This window comes from Capra hircus, chromosome 6, assembly GCF_001704415.2.
Source record: "Capra hircus breed San Clemente chromosome 6, ASM170441v1, whole genome shotgun sequence".
In the NCBI taxonomy this organism is placed as follows: Eukaryota; Metazoa; Chordata; class Mammalia; order Artiodactyla; family Bovidae; genus Capra; species Capra hircus.
The window spans coordinates 27,112,427-27,128,148 of NC_030813.1; the positions used below are offsets into that span (position 1 = coordinate 27,112,427).

At 35.9% G+C, this 15,722-nt stretch overlaps 1 protein-coding gene across 1 annotated transcript in view; it reads left to right on the forward strand.

Annotated features, from left to right (window-relative positions):
* STPG2 (sperm tail PG-rich repeat containing 2) overlaps positions 1-15,722 on the forward strand; it is a 353,179-nt gene that overhangs the window by 239,796 nt on the left and 97,661 nt on the right. The window contains exon 9 of the mRNA XM_018049914.1: positions 4,338-4,497. Within this exon, the coding sequence (XP_017905403.1) occupies positions 4,338-4,497 (160 nt within the window). The remainder of the gene's footprint in view (positions 1-4,337; positions 4,498-15,722) is intronic.

Sequence of the window (15,722 nt, forward strand, 5' to 3'; positions counted from 1 at the left end):
AAGCTATGGTTTTTCCAGTAGTCATGTGTGGATGTGAGAGTTGAACTATAAAGAAAGCTGAGCACCAAAGAATTGATGCTTTTGAACTGTAATGTTGGAGAAGATTCTTGAGAGTCCTTTGGACAGCAAGGAGATCCAACCAGTCCATCCTAAAGGAAATCAGTCCTGAATATTCAATGGAAGGACTGATGCTGAAGCTGAAGTTCCAGTACTTTGGCCACCTGATGCAAAGAACCGACTCACTGGAAAAGACCGTGAGGCTAAGAAGCATTGATGGAGGTGGGAGAAGGGGACAACAGAGGATGAGATGGTTGGATGGAATCACTTACTAAGTGGACATGAGTTTGAGTAAACTCCGGGAGTTTGGTGATGGACAGGGAGGCCTGGCATGCTGTGGTCCATGGGGTCACAAACAGTCAGACATGACTGAGTCACTGACCTGAACTGAACAGCTTTTGATAAGAAAATGAAAATGGGTAGTATAATCAAGATCTTTGTAAAGTTTTCCTAAATACTCTGAGTACTTTGTATACGAATGGTTTCTTTGTGTTTTTTGTGCTCTTTTATGCTTTCCTTTCGCATACCACAGAGGCATTCCTGAAAGATCGAAAGTCATCTTTGGAAATATTTTGCTACCATTTATCCTCAGCCTACTTTTACCGAATATACTCCTAGTGTAGACAAGAAAGAAAGAGTAATTGACATTTCTCAATTGACTTACAGATTGTGGAATTTGTGTTTGACATAGTATTTACACCAAAAATATGGAATTGCATGTAAGAATTTCCTCCACCAGTCATGATCCGTGCTTTTACCTTATTTAGTGATTCTTTGGAAGTGGGAGTTCATACTGTTGGCTTGTGCCTGAAGATGATCATAGGGATTTAAGGAACAAAGAAAGTATGTTTTATAAAGTATGGCTTCTAGATGGACTTCAAAAGTATGGTTTTTCAGTATACAAATGTGTTTGGCTTATTTGAAACATTAAAAAAACTCTTTTCTGTTCACCTGTACTTTGTTCAGTCTTGTTTTCTACGTTGAAATGAGCTTTGTAGAATAGTAAGGTTGTGTATTACATATTCAGTCATGTCCAACTCTTTGCAACCTCATGGACTGTAGCCTGCCAGGTTCCTCTGTCCATGGAATTCTCCAGGCAACAGTACTGGAGTAGGTAGCCATTCCTTTCTCCAGGAAATCTTCCCTACCCAGGGAATGAACTCAGGTCTCCTGCATTGCTGGCAGATTCTTTACTATCTGAACCACCAGGGAATAGTAAGATTAGCGAACCCTTTGGAAAGATATAAGTGTCTGAATGCAGAGTTCCAAAGAATAGCAAGAAGAGATAAGAAAGCCTTCTTCAGCAATCAATGCAAAGAAATAGAGGAAAACAACAGAGTGGGAAAGACCAGAGATCTCTTCAAGAAAATTAGAGATCCCAAGGGAACATTTCATGCAAAGATGGGCTCGATAAAGGACAGAAATGGTATGGACCTAACAGAAGCAGAAGATATTAAGAAGAGGTGGCAAGAATACACGGAAGAACTGTACAAAAAAGATCTTCATGACCCAGATAATCATGATGATGTGATCACTAATCTAGAGCCAGACATCTTGGAATGTGAAATCCATTGGAAAGCATCACTCCTTGGAAAGCATCACTACGAACAAAGCTAGTGGAGGTGATGGAATTCCAGTGGAGCTGTTTCAAATCCTGAAAGATGATGCTGTGAAAGTGCTACACTCAATATGCCAGAAAATTTGGAAAACTCAGCAGTGCCCACAGGACTGGAAAAGGTCAGTTTTCATTCCAATTCCAAAGAAAGGCAATGCCAAAGAATACTCAAACTACCGCACAATTGCACTCATCTCACATGCTAGTAAAGTAATGCTCAAAATTCTCCAAGCCAGGCTTCAGCAATACGTGAACCGTGAAATCCCTGATGTTCAAGCTGGTTTTAGAAAAGGCAGAGGAACCAGAGATCAAATTGCCAGCATCTTCTGGATCATGGAAAAAGCAAGAGAGTTCCAGAAAAACATCTGTTTCTGCGTTATTGACTATGCCAAAGCCTTTGACTGTGTGGATCACAATAAACTGTGGAAAATTCTGAAAGAGATGGGAATACCAGACCACCTAACCTGCCTCTTGAGAAATCTGTATACAGGTCAGGAATCAACAGTTAGAAGTGGACATGGAACAACAGACTGGTTCCAAATAGGAAAAGTAGTGCGTCAAGGCTGTATATTGTCACCGTGCTTATTTAACTTATATGCAGAGTACATCATGAGAAACGCTGGACTGGAGGAAGCACAAGCTGGAATCAAGATTGCTGGGAGAAGTATCAATCACCTCAGATATGCAGATGACACCACCCTTATGGCAGAAAGTGAAGAGGAGCTAAAAAGCCTCTTGATGAAAGTGAAAGAGGAGAGCGAAAAAGTTGGCTTAAAGCTCAACATTCAGAAAACGAAGATCATGGCATTAAGTCCCATCACTTCATGGGAAATAGATGAAGAAACAGTGGAAACAGTGTCAGACTTTATTTTGGGGGGGCTCCAAAATCACTGCAGATGGTGACTGCAGCCATGAAATTAAAAGACGCTTACTCCTTGGAAGAAAAGTTATGACCCACCTAGATAGTATATTTGAAAGCAGAAACATTACTTTGCCGATTAAGGTCCATCTAGTCAAGGCTATGGTTTTTCCTGTAGTCATGTATGGATGTGAGAGTTGGACTGTGAAGAAGGCTGAGCACCAAAGAATTGATGCTTTTGAACTGTGGTGTTGGAGAAGACTCTTGCGAGTCCCTTGGACTGCAAGGAGATCCAACCAGTCCATTCTGAAGGAGATCAGCCCTGGGATTTCTTTGGAAGGAATGATGCTAAAGCTGAAACTCCAGTACTGTGGCCACCTCATGCGAAGAGTTGACTCATTGGAAAAGACTGTGATGCTGGGAGGGATTGGGGGCAGGAGGAGAAGGGGACGACCAGAGGATGAGATGCCTGGAGAGCATCATGGACTCACTGGACATGAGTCTGAGTAAACTCCGGGAGATGGTGATGAACAGGGAGGCCTGGTGTGCTGCGATTCATGGGGTCGCAAATAGTAGGACACGACTGAGCGACTGAACTGAACTGAACTTTGTAGATTCAGGGACCAATCTAAGTATTTGTTTTAACTGATTTAAACCTCACAGCAACTCAATGACATAGAATATAAGTTCTATAGTTTCCCTACTTACAGATGAAGACACTGGAAATTACAGAGGTTAAGTAGCTTGGTTAGGGTCCTACAGCAAGTAAGAAGCAGATATTTGGAACCAAAAAGGTCTAGTGCGAGAGCCTCTCCCTTTGGCCACAAGACAAGTCTCCTGCCCGCCAGAAAATTACTAAAACTTAAAAAATATTGTCTTTGTACATAAAACAGATGAACAGATTTGTTACATGTAAAACATTATTTTAAAAAATAATTTGAAGGAAACGAGTTTTAAAAGTTTTCATTGAGGTAATTAGCTAATGGTTTTAGGCATTAGTTATGTAACAAATATATATTTTTATTTTGTTTAGATTAGAATTATTATTATAGTTATTGATATCCATGTGGTTTATGTTGATTAAAAATGTTAATATAACTGTAGAGCATGTTAAGAGCCATAAATGATGAAAGGGGGAAGCCTTTTAACCTAATTGAAATCTATTAAAATGAAATAAGCAGTCTCGTTTGTAGGATAAGTAAAGTATGCTCACATAGGATGGTAAAGCAGGAATAGTTTTGCTACTTAAAAAAATAAATAATCAGAGCTCTCATTTCTATAAAAAATTTGATTTTTATTGTGAAAATTGAAAATTAGAGTTTGATGTATATTATGAAGGGCTTCCCAGTGGCTCAGTGGTAAAGAATTCGCCTGCAGTACAGATGTGAGTTGGATCCCTGGGTTGAGAAGATCCTATGGAGAAGGCCATGACAACACATGACCACTCCAGTATTCTTGCCTGGGAAATCCCATGGACAGGGGAACCTGGTGATCTACAGTCCATGGGATTGCAAAGAGTCAGACATGATTTAGCGACTGAACCACAACAACTGTATTATGAAGACTAACTTTTTAAGAATGTGAATCTGTACTTCATGATTCTGTTCATGTTAATTTTTTGTGAGTCAGTTTATACTTTGTTTAGGAGAGGATAATTTAGGGATACTCTTTTAAATTTCTATTTTTAATAATGAAGTAAAAATTTTGTATTTTTCTATGTATACCATTTTTTAGTGTGAACATCTATGCTATATCTTTCTGGAAATTTCCTATATGTTTATGCTGGTTCATTGAAATCTGTTTCAGGGTGTTCCAGCACCAGGTGCCTATGATGTTCAAAAATCATATGAGATATCTCAAATTCAACATAAATACATGCCACCTCGTACTTTTGTGGCTAGAATAAAACATGCCTCCTTTCTTAGCACAACACCTCGGTGCCTGGACAAAGTGGATGATGGGCCAGGTAAGTAAATCTGTCCTTTTAAAGATATGAGGGAAAAAAATCTAAGGTTTCATTATTAAAATAGATAATTATAAATATACATTTACATTTACCACGTTTCTTTTAAGTTTGCAGGACCAAAAAAAAAAAAAAAACCAACCTAAGTCTTCTTATTTAGTGAAAGAGTTTGAATTTTTTTCAACTGTAAGGTTTATTTGGAATTTTATGTCTTTTAATTTTTCCAAAGACAATTTTACTACAGCTCATAAGTCATTTCCTATTAGAGAAAAAAAAAACCTCTAAATATGCTACATTATTGGAGGAGAAATAACTACTGATGTGGAAAATCAGTCATATGCAAGATATAGATCTTGTACATATCATGCCAGTCTCATGGAATTATTTAAATTTTCCTCAAATATTAAGAAAGCAACTACTTAAAAGCTAAATGTTTTTATCAGGGCTTGAAATACCAAAAGAAATTTTGATTTTTAGAATTGCAATTAGTTCAGCTACTAGTAATTACACTTTGTACTAAAATATAATGAAATAGCTTTTCTTGGTAATGAAAATGAATTGGTAAGTCTGTTTCACACCAGAGTTCTAGATAAAGAATAGGAACATGAGTTTTCAACAGTAATTTACAAATGTATTGCCAGTAAATAATCAAACTATTGTAATGAATCTTTATGAGACTATAAAAAGAAAAAAATGAAATAGAATAGGGAAAATTAAGAGATTTTAAAGAAAAATCAAAGCAGGAGAATATGATGGGTCAAACAAATAAGAATACTTGGGGAACCCTGAAATCCATAGAGGCTTGCTTTATTTTTCAGTTTCACGAATCAGGTATATTACCAACTTACAGGTCCATTTTAAGTCCAAATTTAGCTTTCCTTAGTTTCTTTCTTTTTTTTTTTTTTGGTATGATCAATATCTTTTTTTCTTTTTTTTACTTTATTTTACTTTACAATACTGTATTGGTTTTGCCATACATTGACATGAATCCACCACTGGTGTACATGCAATCCCAAACGTGAACCCCCCTCCCACCTCCCTCCCCACAACTTCCCTCTAGGTTATCCCCGTGCACCAGCCCCAAGCATGCTGTATCCTGCATCGGACATAGACTGGTGATTCGATTCTTACATGATAGTATACATGTTTCAATGCCATTCTCCCAAATCATCCCACCCTCTCCTTCTCCCTCTGAGTCCAAAAGTCCGCTATACACATCTGTGTCTTTTCTATATATAGAATTTAGAAAGATGGCAGTGATGACCCTTTCCTTAGTTTCTTTTTCATCTTTTGAGTTATTGTGCCATTGTATATTTTGTCAGGTTTTAGCTTTGTTTGAAGTATCAGTAGAATTCAATTACCTTTACTGTGTCCATAACCACACTCAATATATGGTCACCCAGAAATGTTTTAGGGAAATGCATTCTTTGAAGTCGAGGTATCATCACTGTCACCAAGACCAAGGACAATCAATCAAGTAACAGGTATCTATTCCAGAGTCCCTTAAAGTAGATTAGATTGGTTTTCATATTTTCTGAAGATTTTTTTCCTTTGCCTTTACTCTCGTCTCCATAAAATGTATTATAGATAGAATGCATAGTAAGAGTTTGAGTTAAGTTCCAGAACTGGAATCTGACTTTTCATTACTTCAACATTTAGCCCCGGGCAAGTAAACTCACTAATTGTTTCATTAGTTTCTATTTTACAAAATTGAAATAATATTTGCCACCTACTTGACTCTCATGAGAATATGAAAGATTAAAAAAACTATACTTCAAAGTCATTTTCAGAACATTTGAATCTCCTAGAAGTATAAAATCTTATTATAATATGAAACATGTTTCTTCTTAGTGCCAAGCTAGCAATAGCTTCTGAAAGAATTTGGGATAGGGAAATATCTTCATTATGAAGACAGTTATTATTTGGAAGTCAAAGACATATGGGCTGTCAAGGTCACTCTACAACTGTAGATTAGCTAGTTAACTAAATGAAAAGAATTTATCGCAATAAGCCAATACTTCATTAAGTTTGCCATCCTGCATCTTAAAGTAGCCTATAATTCAAATAAATGATAGCAGATATCCCTCATGCCTCTATTATCAACATATTCGAAAAAATATATGCATTTCTGAAGCTATTACCTGATGCCATGATTATGAAATTTGATTTCCTCTGACATATGTAGATACTGTAATATTTTAGAATGATTCATTTTTTGAACTTAATCTTAAAGTATACAGTCCAAAATATGTCTCTTACATATATTTAATAGGTGACCAGGGCCAATTCAATTAATATCCATGCCTTGTTTTGGTAATTGAAGATTAACTTCTGTTTGTCCTGTTGCATTGATTTAATCTAGGAAAATAAGTCAGGTGTGTATCAACTCTCTGAATAGGTTCATCTTACTTTGTTGATTTTTGTTTAGGCTAGATTTTTTATTGACCGATATGACAAGCAATTCTTAATTCTATAATGAGAATAGCCCATTTATATTATAGTTCTTAATACCATTTAACTTTTGTTGGGGACAACTGGTATGTTAAGTCTTTAGGTTTCTGTTTTAAATCATTGTTATATAAATCATTGTTATATGATCGAAAGGGCTTCACTGGTGGCTCAGAGGTTAAAGCGTCTGCCTCTGATGCGGGAGACCTGGGTTTGATCCCTGGGTTGGGAAGATCCCCTGGAGAAGGAAATGGTAACCCGCTCCAGTATTCTTGCCTAGAGAATCCCATGGACAGAGAAGCCTGGTAGGCTACATAGGTCCAGGGGGTCGCAGAGAGTCGGACACGACTGAGCGACTTCACTTTCACTTTCACTTATATGATCAAAAGGTACAATGATAGTAATTCTGTTGGTTATATGTTTTGTGTCAATGTTTATCCTATGAATGATATTCTTTCTTATCATATCTTCTTAGAAATAGAAAAAAAGTGGGTTTTTTTTAGTCCCTAATATTTGTCAGTTAAATCTTCGTAATTGTTTTACCTTAATACCAGTGACAAGAGCCATTTGCATTTTATGTCAAATTATTTATGAGCCAGATAAAATTGTTTTCTGTTATTATATATGTGTAGTTGTATACATTTGAAACTATAAGACTGAGTTAATTTATAGAGCCTGATATGTATGTTTCTTCCTTGAGTCATGACATTGACAAGAAGAATTGAGTGCTTTGCCTCACAGAACTTAAAAACGTGTACCTATAATAGAATAATAGGCAAGTTAAAAATTTATTACTGTCTGGTATTGGTACATAAAAATGGTAAGAACTGAGATTGATAAATGACATAATATGAGTTTGGTTGATATATGAATAGTATTCTTGGGACTCACAAACTTATAGGACATTCAGTCACTCAACATTCTATAGCTGTGTATTTATTTCAAATTATTTTAGAACTTTTAGCAACACTATGGAAGTGATTTTGTTTTATTCAAACGAAGTATTTTCTTTGAAGTTATTTAAGAAGGATAAAACTCATTTTCATTAGTCTAAATTAAAGGGGGAAGTAGTATAGTTGCAATCAGTATACTGTATACCATTAAATGTTGTATAACCAATAAAAACGCATTTGAATCATTTAATGAGGAAGTTATTAAATGAGGTGTATCACATTATAAAGCGATCTACTCTTACACACGTAAGTTTTAATTCAGGGATATGTAAATGACTTTGTGATTAATCCAGTTCAGGTAAAGTAAAATTGTTAAGTGTAAAGAGAATTAAACATTTTTTTTCTCTCATATTTGACCTGTTTTTAGACATTTGGAGGAGGAAAATACTCAGCAAATTTAAAAAGAAAATGAATGAAAACATTGAGAACGTGGAAAATTGGGAACTCTTTTGTATCACAGTGGAAATATAAGTTGATGTCAGTGATTCTTAAGGACAAGCTGGCAGAATGTTTCAAATATACATCCCATTTAACCTTAACATTCTACTTCTGTGATTCCTGTATGAAATAATTGATAATATGCCTAAAGTTTTACACATCAAGTATATTCATCCAAAAACACTAAAAATGAAAAGTTTTAAATATATGAAATGAAAGAAAATAGGTAATTCTGATGTATAAGCTGCATAAAGTCCTATGAAAAATTTTAAAATGGTTTATATCATTTAAACCTGGTAATAGGATAAGATTGATTTGATCAGTTATTCAATGAATATGTACCAAGAGCCCCTTACATACTAAGCACTGTTCCAGGGACTTGTGATAGAGCAGTGAACAAGATGTAAACATTGTTTCATGGAGCAAAACTTTAGGAGCAAGACATTTAGTAAATAAATGAATAAATAGATCAATAGGTTGATAAATGAAGGAATGAAAAGAAAGACTACAAGATGGTTATAAATGCTATTGAGAAAAATGAGAAAAAAGGAAGAATGGGAGTTCACTGTGGGTTCTGCATCAGTTTAAAAAGTGTTATCAGTGAAGAGCTTACTTGGAAAATAATATTTGATTAAACAACCTTAGGCTCATAAAAGATTTTGTTTTGCTTTTCAATTCTTGCTTTCTCTATAGGAACATACACTGTTTTATAGTAAGTAAAAATGATTTTAAAATTTTAATAAAACAATTGAAATTTAAAGCATAATTTTAATTAAAATCAATATTTAAGTGAATAATAGATTAAACAATAAATAGTATAAATATAACACTTGTAGGCTGAACATAACAGGCACTGAGACTGTTTTTATATAGAAAGCATAGATTATTTCTAATGAAAATAGAGTGATTTATGTATAACATTCCCATGGGAAATTATTTTATGAAACAAATATAATTCATCATTGAAGTTAATTGGACATATCCCATGAAAATATTTTTGTTCACTTTTTTAATAAATATAAGTGGTACCTTTGATATAAAAATCAGTGTAGTGTGAAAACTAATTATTTATTCTATTTTCTCAGTGGTTTGTAATATTATAGCTTCAGAAATACCATAGAGTTTGTCAAAATGCAGTTCATCCCACTTGCTGAGTGCTATTGCAATAAACATGTAATTTTTTGGCTTGTTTTTCTATAGCTTCCAGAAATGCTTTGGGCTGTGAAAATGCAGTATAATTCTGAGTATAGGCAAAAATTGATCAATCAATATTGGAGACTTGCTGATTTTATATCATTATTAATAATGGTAGAAATTTTATTACTGAAAGTAAGATAACTTTATTCGATTTGCTCTCAAATTGTTTTTGTTTCTCTGGGCACTTCATATATCAGGTAAATTCTTATATATATACAATTGAGAAAGATCAACTTATTTACTAGGTGTATCTTAAAGGTAAAATTACCCTATATGTAGTATACAGAAAATGAATTTTCTGAGTCATTCACTTATTGTATACTAAAGAATCTTTGAAGACTATGGAAAAAGTTTCATTTGAGGAGAAATTAACTATGTTGGGGGAGGGGAAGAAAGGATTGATGCAAAATATTTTAGAACAGAAAGGTTAACAGAATCAAAATCTGAAATAGAATGATAGCCTTAAAGCAGAAAATCGACTTTGTTTATTTAGGTGGAAGGTAAGATGACTGTGTGGATCACAATAAACTGTGGAAAATTCTGAAAGAGATGGGAATACCAGACCACCTGACCTGCCCCTTGAGAAATCTAAATGCAGGTCAGAAAGCAAGTTAGAACTGGACATGGAACAAGAGACTGGTTCCAAATAGGAAAAGTAGTGCATCAAGGCTGTATATTGTCACCCTGCTTATTTAACTTCTATGCAGAGTACATCATGGGAAATGCTGGGCTGGAAGAAACATAAGCTGAAATCAAGATTGCCGGGAGAAATATCAATCACCTCAGATATGCAGATGACACCACCCTTAAGGCAGAAAGTGAAGAGGAACTAAAAAGCCTTTTGGTGAAAGTGAAAGAGGAGAGTGAAAAAGTTGGCTTAAACCTCTACATTCAGAAAACGAAGATCATGGCATCTGGGTGCATCACTTCATGGAAAATAGATGGGGAAACAGTCTCAGACTTTATTTTGGGGGTGCTCCAAAATCACTGCAGATGGTGATTGCAGCCATGAAATCAAAAGACACTTACTCCTTGGAAGAAAAGTTGTGACCAACCTAGATAGCATATTGAAAAGCAGAGACATTATTTTGCCAACAAAGGTCCTTCTAGTCAAGGTTATGGTTTTTCCTGTGGTCATGTATGGATGTGAGAGTTGAACTGTGAAAAAGCCTGAGCACCGAAGAACTGATGATTTTGAACTGTGGTGTTGGAGAAGACTCTTGAGAGTCCCTTGGACTGCAAGGAGATCCAACCAGTCCATTCTGAAGGAGATCAACCCTGGGATTTCTTTGGAAGGAATGATGCTAAAGCTGAAACTCCAGTACTTTGGCCACCTCATGTGAAGAGTTGACTCATTGCAAAAGACTGTGATGCTGGGAGGGATTGGGGGCAGGAGGAGAAGGGGCCGACAGAGGATGAGATGGCTGGATGGCATCACTGACTCGATGGACGTGAGTCTGAGTGAACTCCGGGAGTTGGTGATGGACAGGGAGGCCTGGTGTGCTGCAATTCATGGGGTCGCAAAGAGTCGGACACGACTGAGCAACTGAACTGAACTGAAGTTGTAAAGAATAATTGAAAATGTATAGATTTTATACAGAGAGATAATACAAGTATAACTGTTTTTTTTGTACTTTGCATTATTGCACTTAGTGATACAGCTTTTTTAAACAAATAAACTGATGCTCTGTGGCTACCCTGTTGAGGAAGTCTATCCACACCATTTTTTCCAACAGCATTTCTCACTTCCTTTCTCTGTGTCACATTTTGGTAATTCTCACAATATTTCAAGATTTTAATTATTATTATGTTTGTTATGGTGACTTTTAGTCTATGATCTTTGATGTTACTGTTTTAATTGCTTGGGGACATCATGAAATAACATCTCTCCTCTTATCCTACACCCATCTAAGATGGCAAACTTAGCTGGTAAATGTCATATGTGTTGTGACTGCTCCATCAACTTGCAATTCCCTCTCTTGCTCTTTCAGACCTCCCTATTCTTTGATATGTAACGATATGGAAATCAGGCCAATTAATAACCCTAAAATAGCCTATAAGTGTTCAAGTGAAAGGAAATGTTGCATCCCTTACTTTAAATCAAAAGCTAGAAATGATCAGGTTTAGTGAGTAAGGCATGTTTGAAAGCTGAGACAAGCTGATATGATATAATATTGTTGCCTGTAATCACTGTGCTATGCATTAAATCTCTATGACTTACTTATTAGTTTTAAGTTGTGTGCCCTTAAATAACATCTCTCCTCTTATCCCAGGCCCTAGTCACCACCATTTTACTCTTTTTTTTGGAGTTTGACTTTAGATTCCACATGTAAGTGATATCATACAGTATTTTTCTTTCTGTCTCTGACTTATCTTAGTATAATGTCATTGAAGTCCATCCATGTTATTATTACAGGTGGCAGGATTTCGTTCTTTCTTGTAGTTGAACAATATTCGATTGTGTGTGTGTGGCATGGGCCACGTCGTCTATATCCATGTACCTTTTCATGAGCACTTAAGGTTGTATCCCTGTCTTGGCTAATGTGAATAGTACTGCAATAAATGTGGGAGTGCTTGTATCTCTTCAATAGTGCAGCAGCTCTTTATACAGATTTCTTAAACACAGAAAGTGACATAACAAAGCATTCAACATGTACAGTATATAATAGCAAGCTTGGAAAGTACATAGTGGCAAATCCTCATGGAATCTAAAATAAGTATAATAAAATATGAATTTATAATTGCATATATATATTTGTAGTAGATCAAGGCACTATGTGTTCAAAAGTTTTTCACATTTCATCTGTAACAGCAAAATATTTTGCTTATTAAATGATATGGTGACTTCAAGGAAAAAACAACTGTTTTATAAATTTATGTAATCCTCAGTTTTAATTCATGAAGATGTTTAGCTTCAGTGAGTGAACTGAAAGTCGCTCAGTCATATCCAACTCTTTGCAATCCCATGGACAGTAGCCACCAGGCTCTTCTGTCCATGAAATTCTCTAGGCCAGAATACTGGAGTGGGTAGCCTTTCCTTTCTCCAGAGGATCTTCCCAACATAGGGATTGAATCAGGGTCTCCTGAATAGCAGGTGGATTCTTTACCAACTGAGCTCTCAGGGAAGCCCTTGGACCTTCAAATCTGAATGAAGCTAATCAAATGAAATCTTAACAAAAATGTGTGAAAATTTTAGGCAAATATAATACAACTTTAAGTGGTCAGGCTTGCCGTCTAATGGAAGAAGTTGTCTCAACAGTTAGGAGGCTTCTTATTACTGAATGTCTCTATCCATGAGCTGAATGACTTAACTTCCAGGAATGCTTTGGGATGGATTTCTGCAGAGAGTGGGAAGTTGGATTTGAGAAACTTTAAGCCCTCCGCCCCTTTGCACTGTGTCCAAGTCTAATAATTCTCTAGATTATTACCATAAGGGCTTCTCAGGTGGTGCAGTGGTAAACAGTCCACCTGCCAATCAATGCAAGAGACGCAGGAAATGCAGGTTCAACCCTTGGGTTGAGAAGATCCCCTGGAATATGAAATGGCAACCCACTCTAGTATTCTTGCCTAGAAAATCCCATGGAAGAGGAGTCCAGTGGGCTACAGTCCATGGGGTCACAAAGAGTCAGACATGGCTGAGCACGCGCATGCATGCAGCTAGTATACGAGAATGTAAATTATACAAGAATGTAAATTATAATGTGATTATAATACAAGAATGTAAATATAATGTAATTATACAAGGTTGTGAATTATAATGTGATTATAATGAGATTATTTATGAAGGAAATTTGAATTTGTAGAGAATAAGGGTGAATAACACCATCTCTAATCTGTATTCAAAGTTTTAGGAATTTTTTTCCTAAAGACATCATATTAAATATTTCATTTTCACCTATATAACATAGGTCCAATTCCATTTTTAACAGTAATGTCATTGATAATAATGGGTCTTGAATAGGAATCACTTTTAGCAAGAACAATAATTTATCAACACTTTATAGTGTCAACAGACACTTTTCAAAATACTTTGTATATATTAATTAGTTTAATTTTCACAACAATCCTATAGTTACCACACTCTACAGGAAAAGTAACCAAATCTTAGGTTATGTTACTTGCCTAAGCTTTCACATTTCAAAGATAGCAGGCATTCAAATATAAGATGTTGGCACATGGACTTGTGCTTTTAACTGCTGTTTTCTAAGTACAGGTTTAATTAATAAATTGACACTAAATTTATAAATCCTTTGGTTATGAGCCTGATTAGAATGAATTCTTTCTCATTCCTTAGGGTTTTTATATACCTGTATGTATAAATATATAAATGATCAAATAGAACATATAAAGGTGGGTCAGCTGTAAGAAAGAGACTATCAATAGTATGAGGTAGGTCAGTCCCTAGGCAATAATTCAACTTGACTTTATAAACAGAGTTTCTGAGGGTGACAGGCAGCCCCCTGATACAGTTTTAAGTGTAGACATCATCTTCATTTCCTGGTACCATTTGCATTCCTCTGTATATAAGGGAAATGTATTTATAACTGAAGGATGAAGGAAGATCTCAGGGGAGAAGAGGATTAGAAGAAAAGCAGAAGAAAATGAAATGTATGATAATGCATCTGTTCTCAATATGCTTCTTGGACCAGGTTTTAGTTCCTATGGCAAGAGGAGTAAGAACTGGAAATGAGATTTTCATGAAAGATAGGTAAGATCTGGAATAAAGGTATTTCTAGAAATATTTAAAAAGCAACTTGAGACTCTAGGTCCAAGCAGTACAGGACCAAAATGTGATAAAATGTCGACGTGTTGTTGAAGACACCCTTCTTCAGGGAATATTTCATTAGGATGGGAAGGTCGAGCAGGATCTACATTGTTAATAAGCACCCAGATTAAGTCTAATGCAAGTGAGTTAGGATTTATCATTTCACAAAGTGTCACAGTTATCTCATTTAGGATTCGTCATATGTTTTTTTTAAGTCATCCATAATTTTGAGTCATTTTCTAATTATTGAGTATAGAATTCTTTCCCATATCTGTAGGTCCCAGCTCAAGCTAACAAAAATGAGAGTGTTCCTATTCATTCTGTTTGTTTTCCTATATACTTCTACCTTGGGCCTTAAGACAAACTGAAGCAATACCAAGAAACTTAATATATCGATATTAAATCAGGTTCTCCAGAAACAGACCCAGAAATAAAAATTAAAATTATTTATTAAGGAGATATCTATGAGAAATTGGTAAAAGATTGGGAAAAACAGGAATTGGAACGAGTGGAAGCCCAGCAGAGATGCAGTCTGTGGCAAAGTCCTACAGAGGGAAGCCTAAGTTTAGCCTGATCTCCAAAGGAATAGGGGTCTTCCTTGGTGGCTCACACAGTAAAACATCTGCCTGCAATGTGGGAGACCTGGGTTCAATCCCTGAGTTGGGCAGAGCTCCTGGAGAAGGAAATGGCAACCCACTCCAGTATTCTGGCCTGGAAAATTCCGTGGACAGAAGAGCCTGGTAGGCTGCAGCACACTGGGGTGCAAAGAGCCGGACACGACTGAGTGACTTTCACTTCACTTCAGTAAGTTCTTACATTATGATAGACATCACGATAATCTCTTTCAAAGCAATGCCTAATTTGAAACTCCAAGGGGATACTTGCAATGCAAGCTATACCTAAAAGCTGCCCTGTTCAAAAGCAAAAGTACTGACGCTTTCATACTTGTATATCTATCAGCCATTGATTAAGGGCTGCCTTGGGGGCACATAAAATCCCATGTACATCTGGATCTCTTGAGCTTATAGGCAAACTGGGCTCCTGACAGCATTCTTTTGAAAAAGAGTCATAGATGCTGGCTGCTGTAAGAAAAAGTACACAGTAGTTGGAAATGTGTAAAATGTACTAACAACAATCTGAGAAATCTGGATGGAGCACTGACATTATTAGCTTACCTGAAGTTTACTTTTTATTTTTATTTTCATTGACTTAACTGTCTTTTTTATCGTCAGGTTTTTTTAAAGCTTATTTTTAATTGGAGGATAATTGCTTTACAATGTTATGTTGGTTTCTCCCATACAACAACGTGAGTATACATATATCTCCTCCTTCTTGAGCCTACCTCCTCTGTCCCATCCCACCCCTCTAGGTCATCACACAGCACTGGGCTGAGATCCCTGTGTTATATAGCAACTTCCCACTAGCTC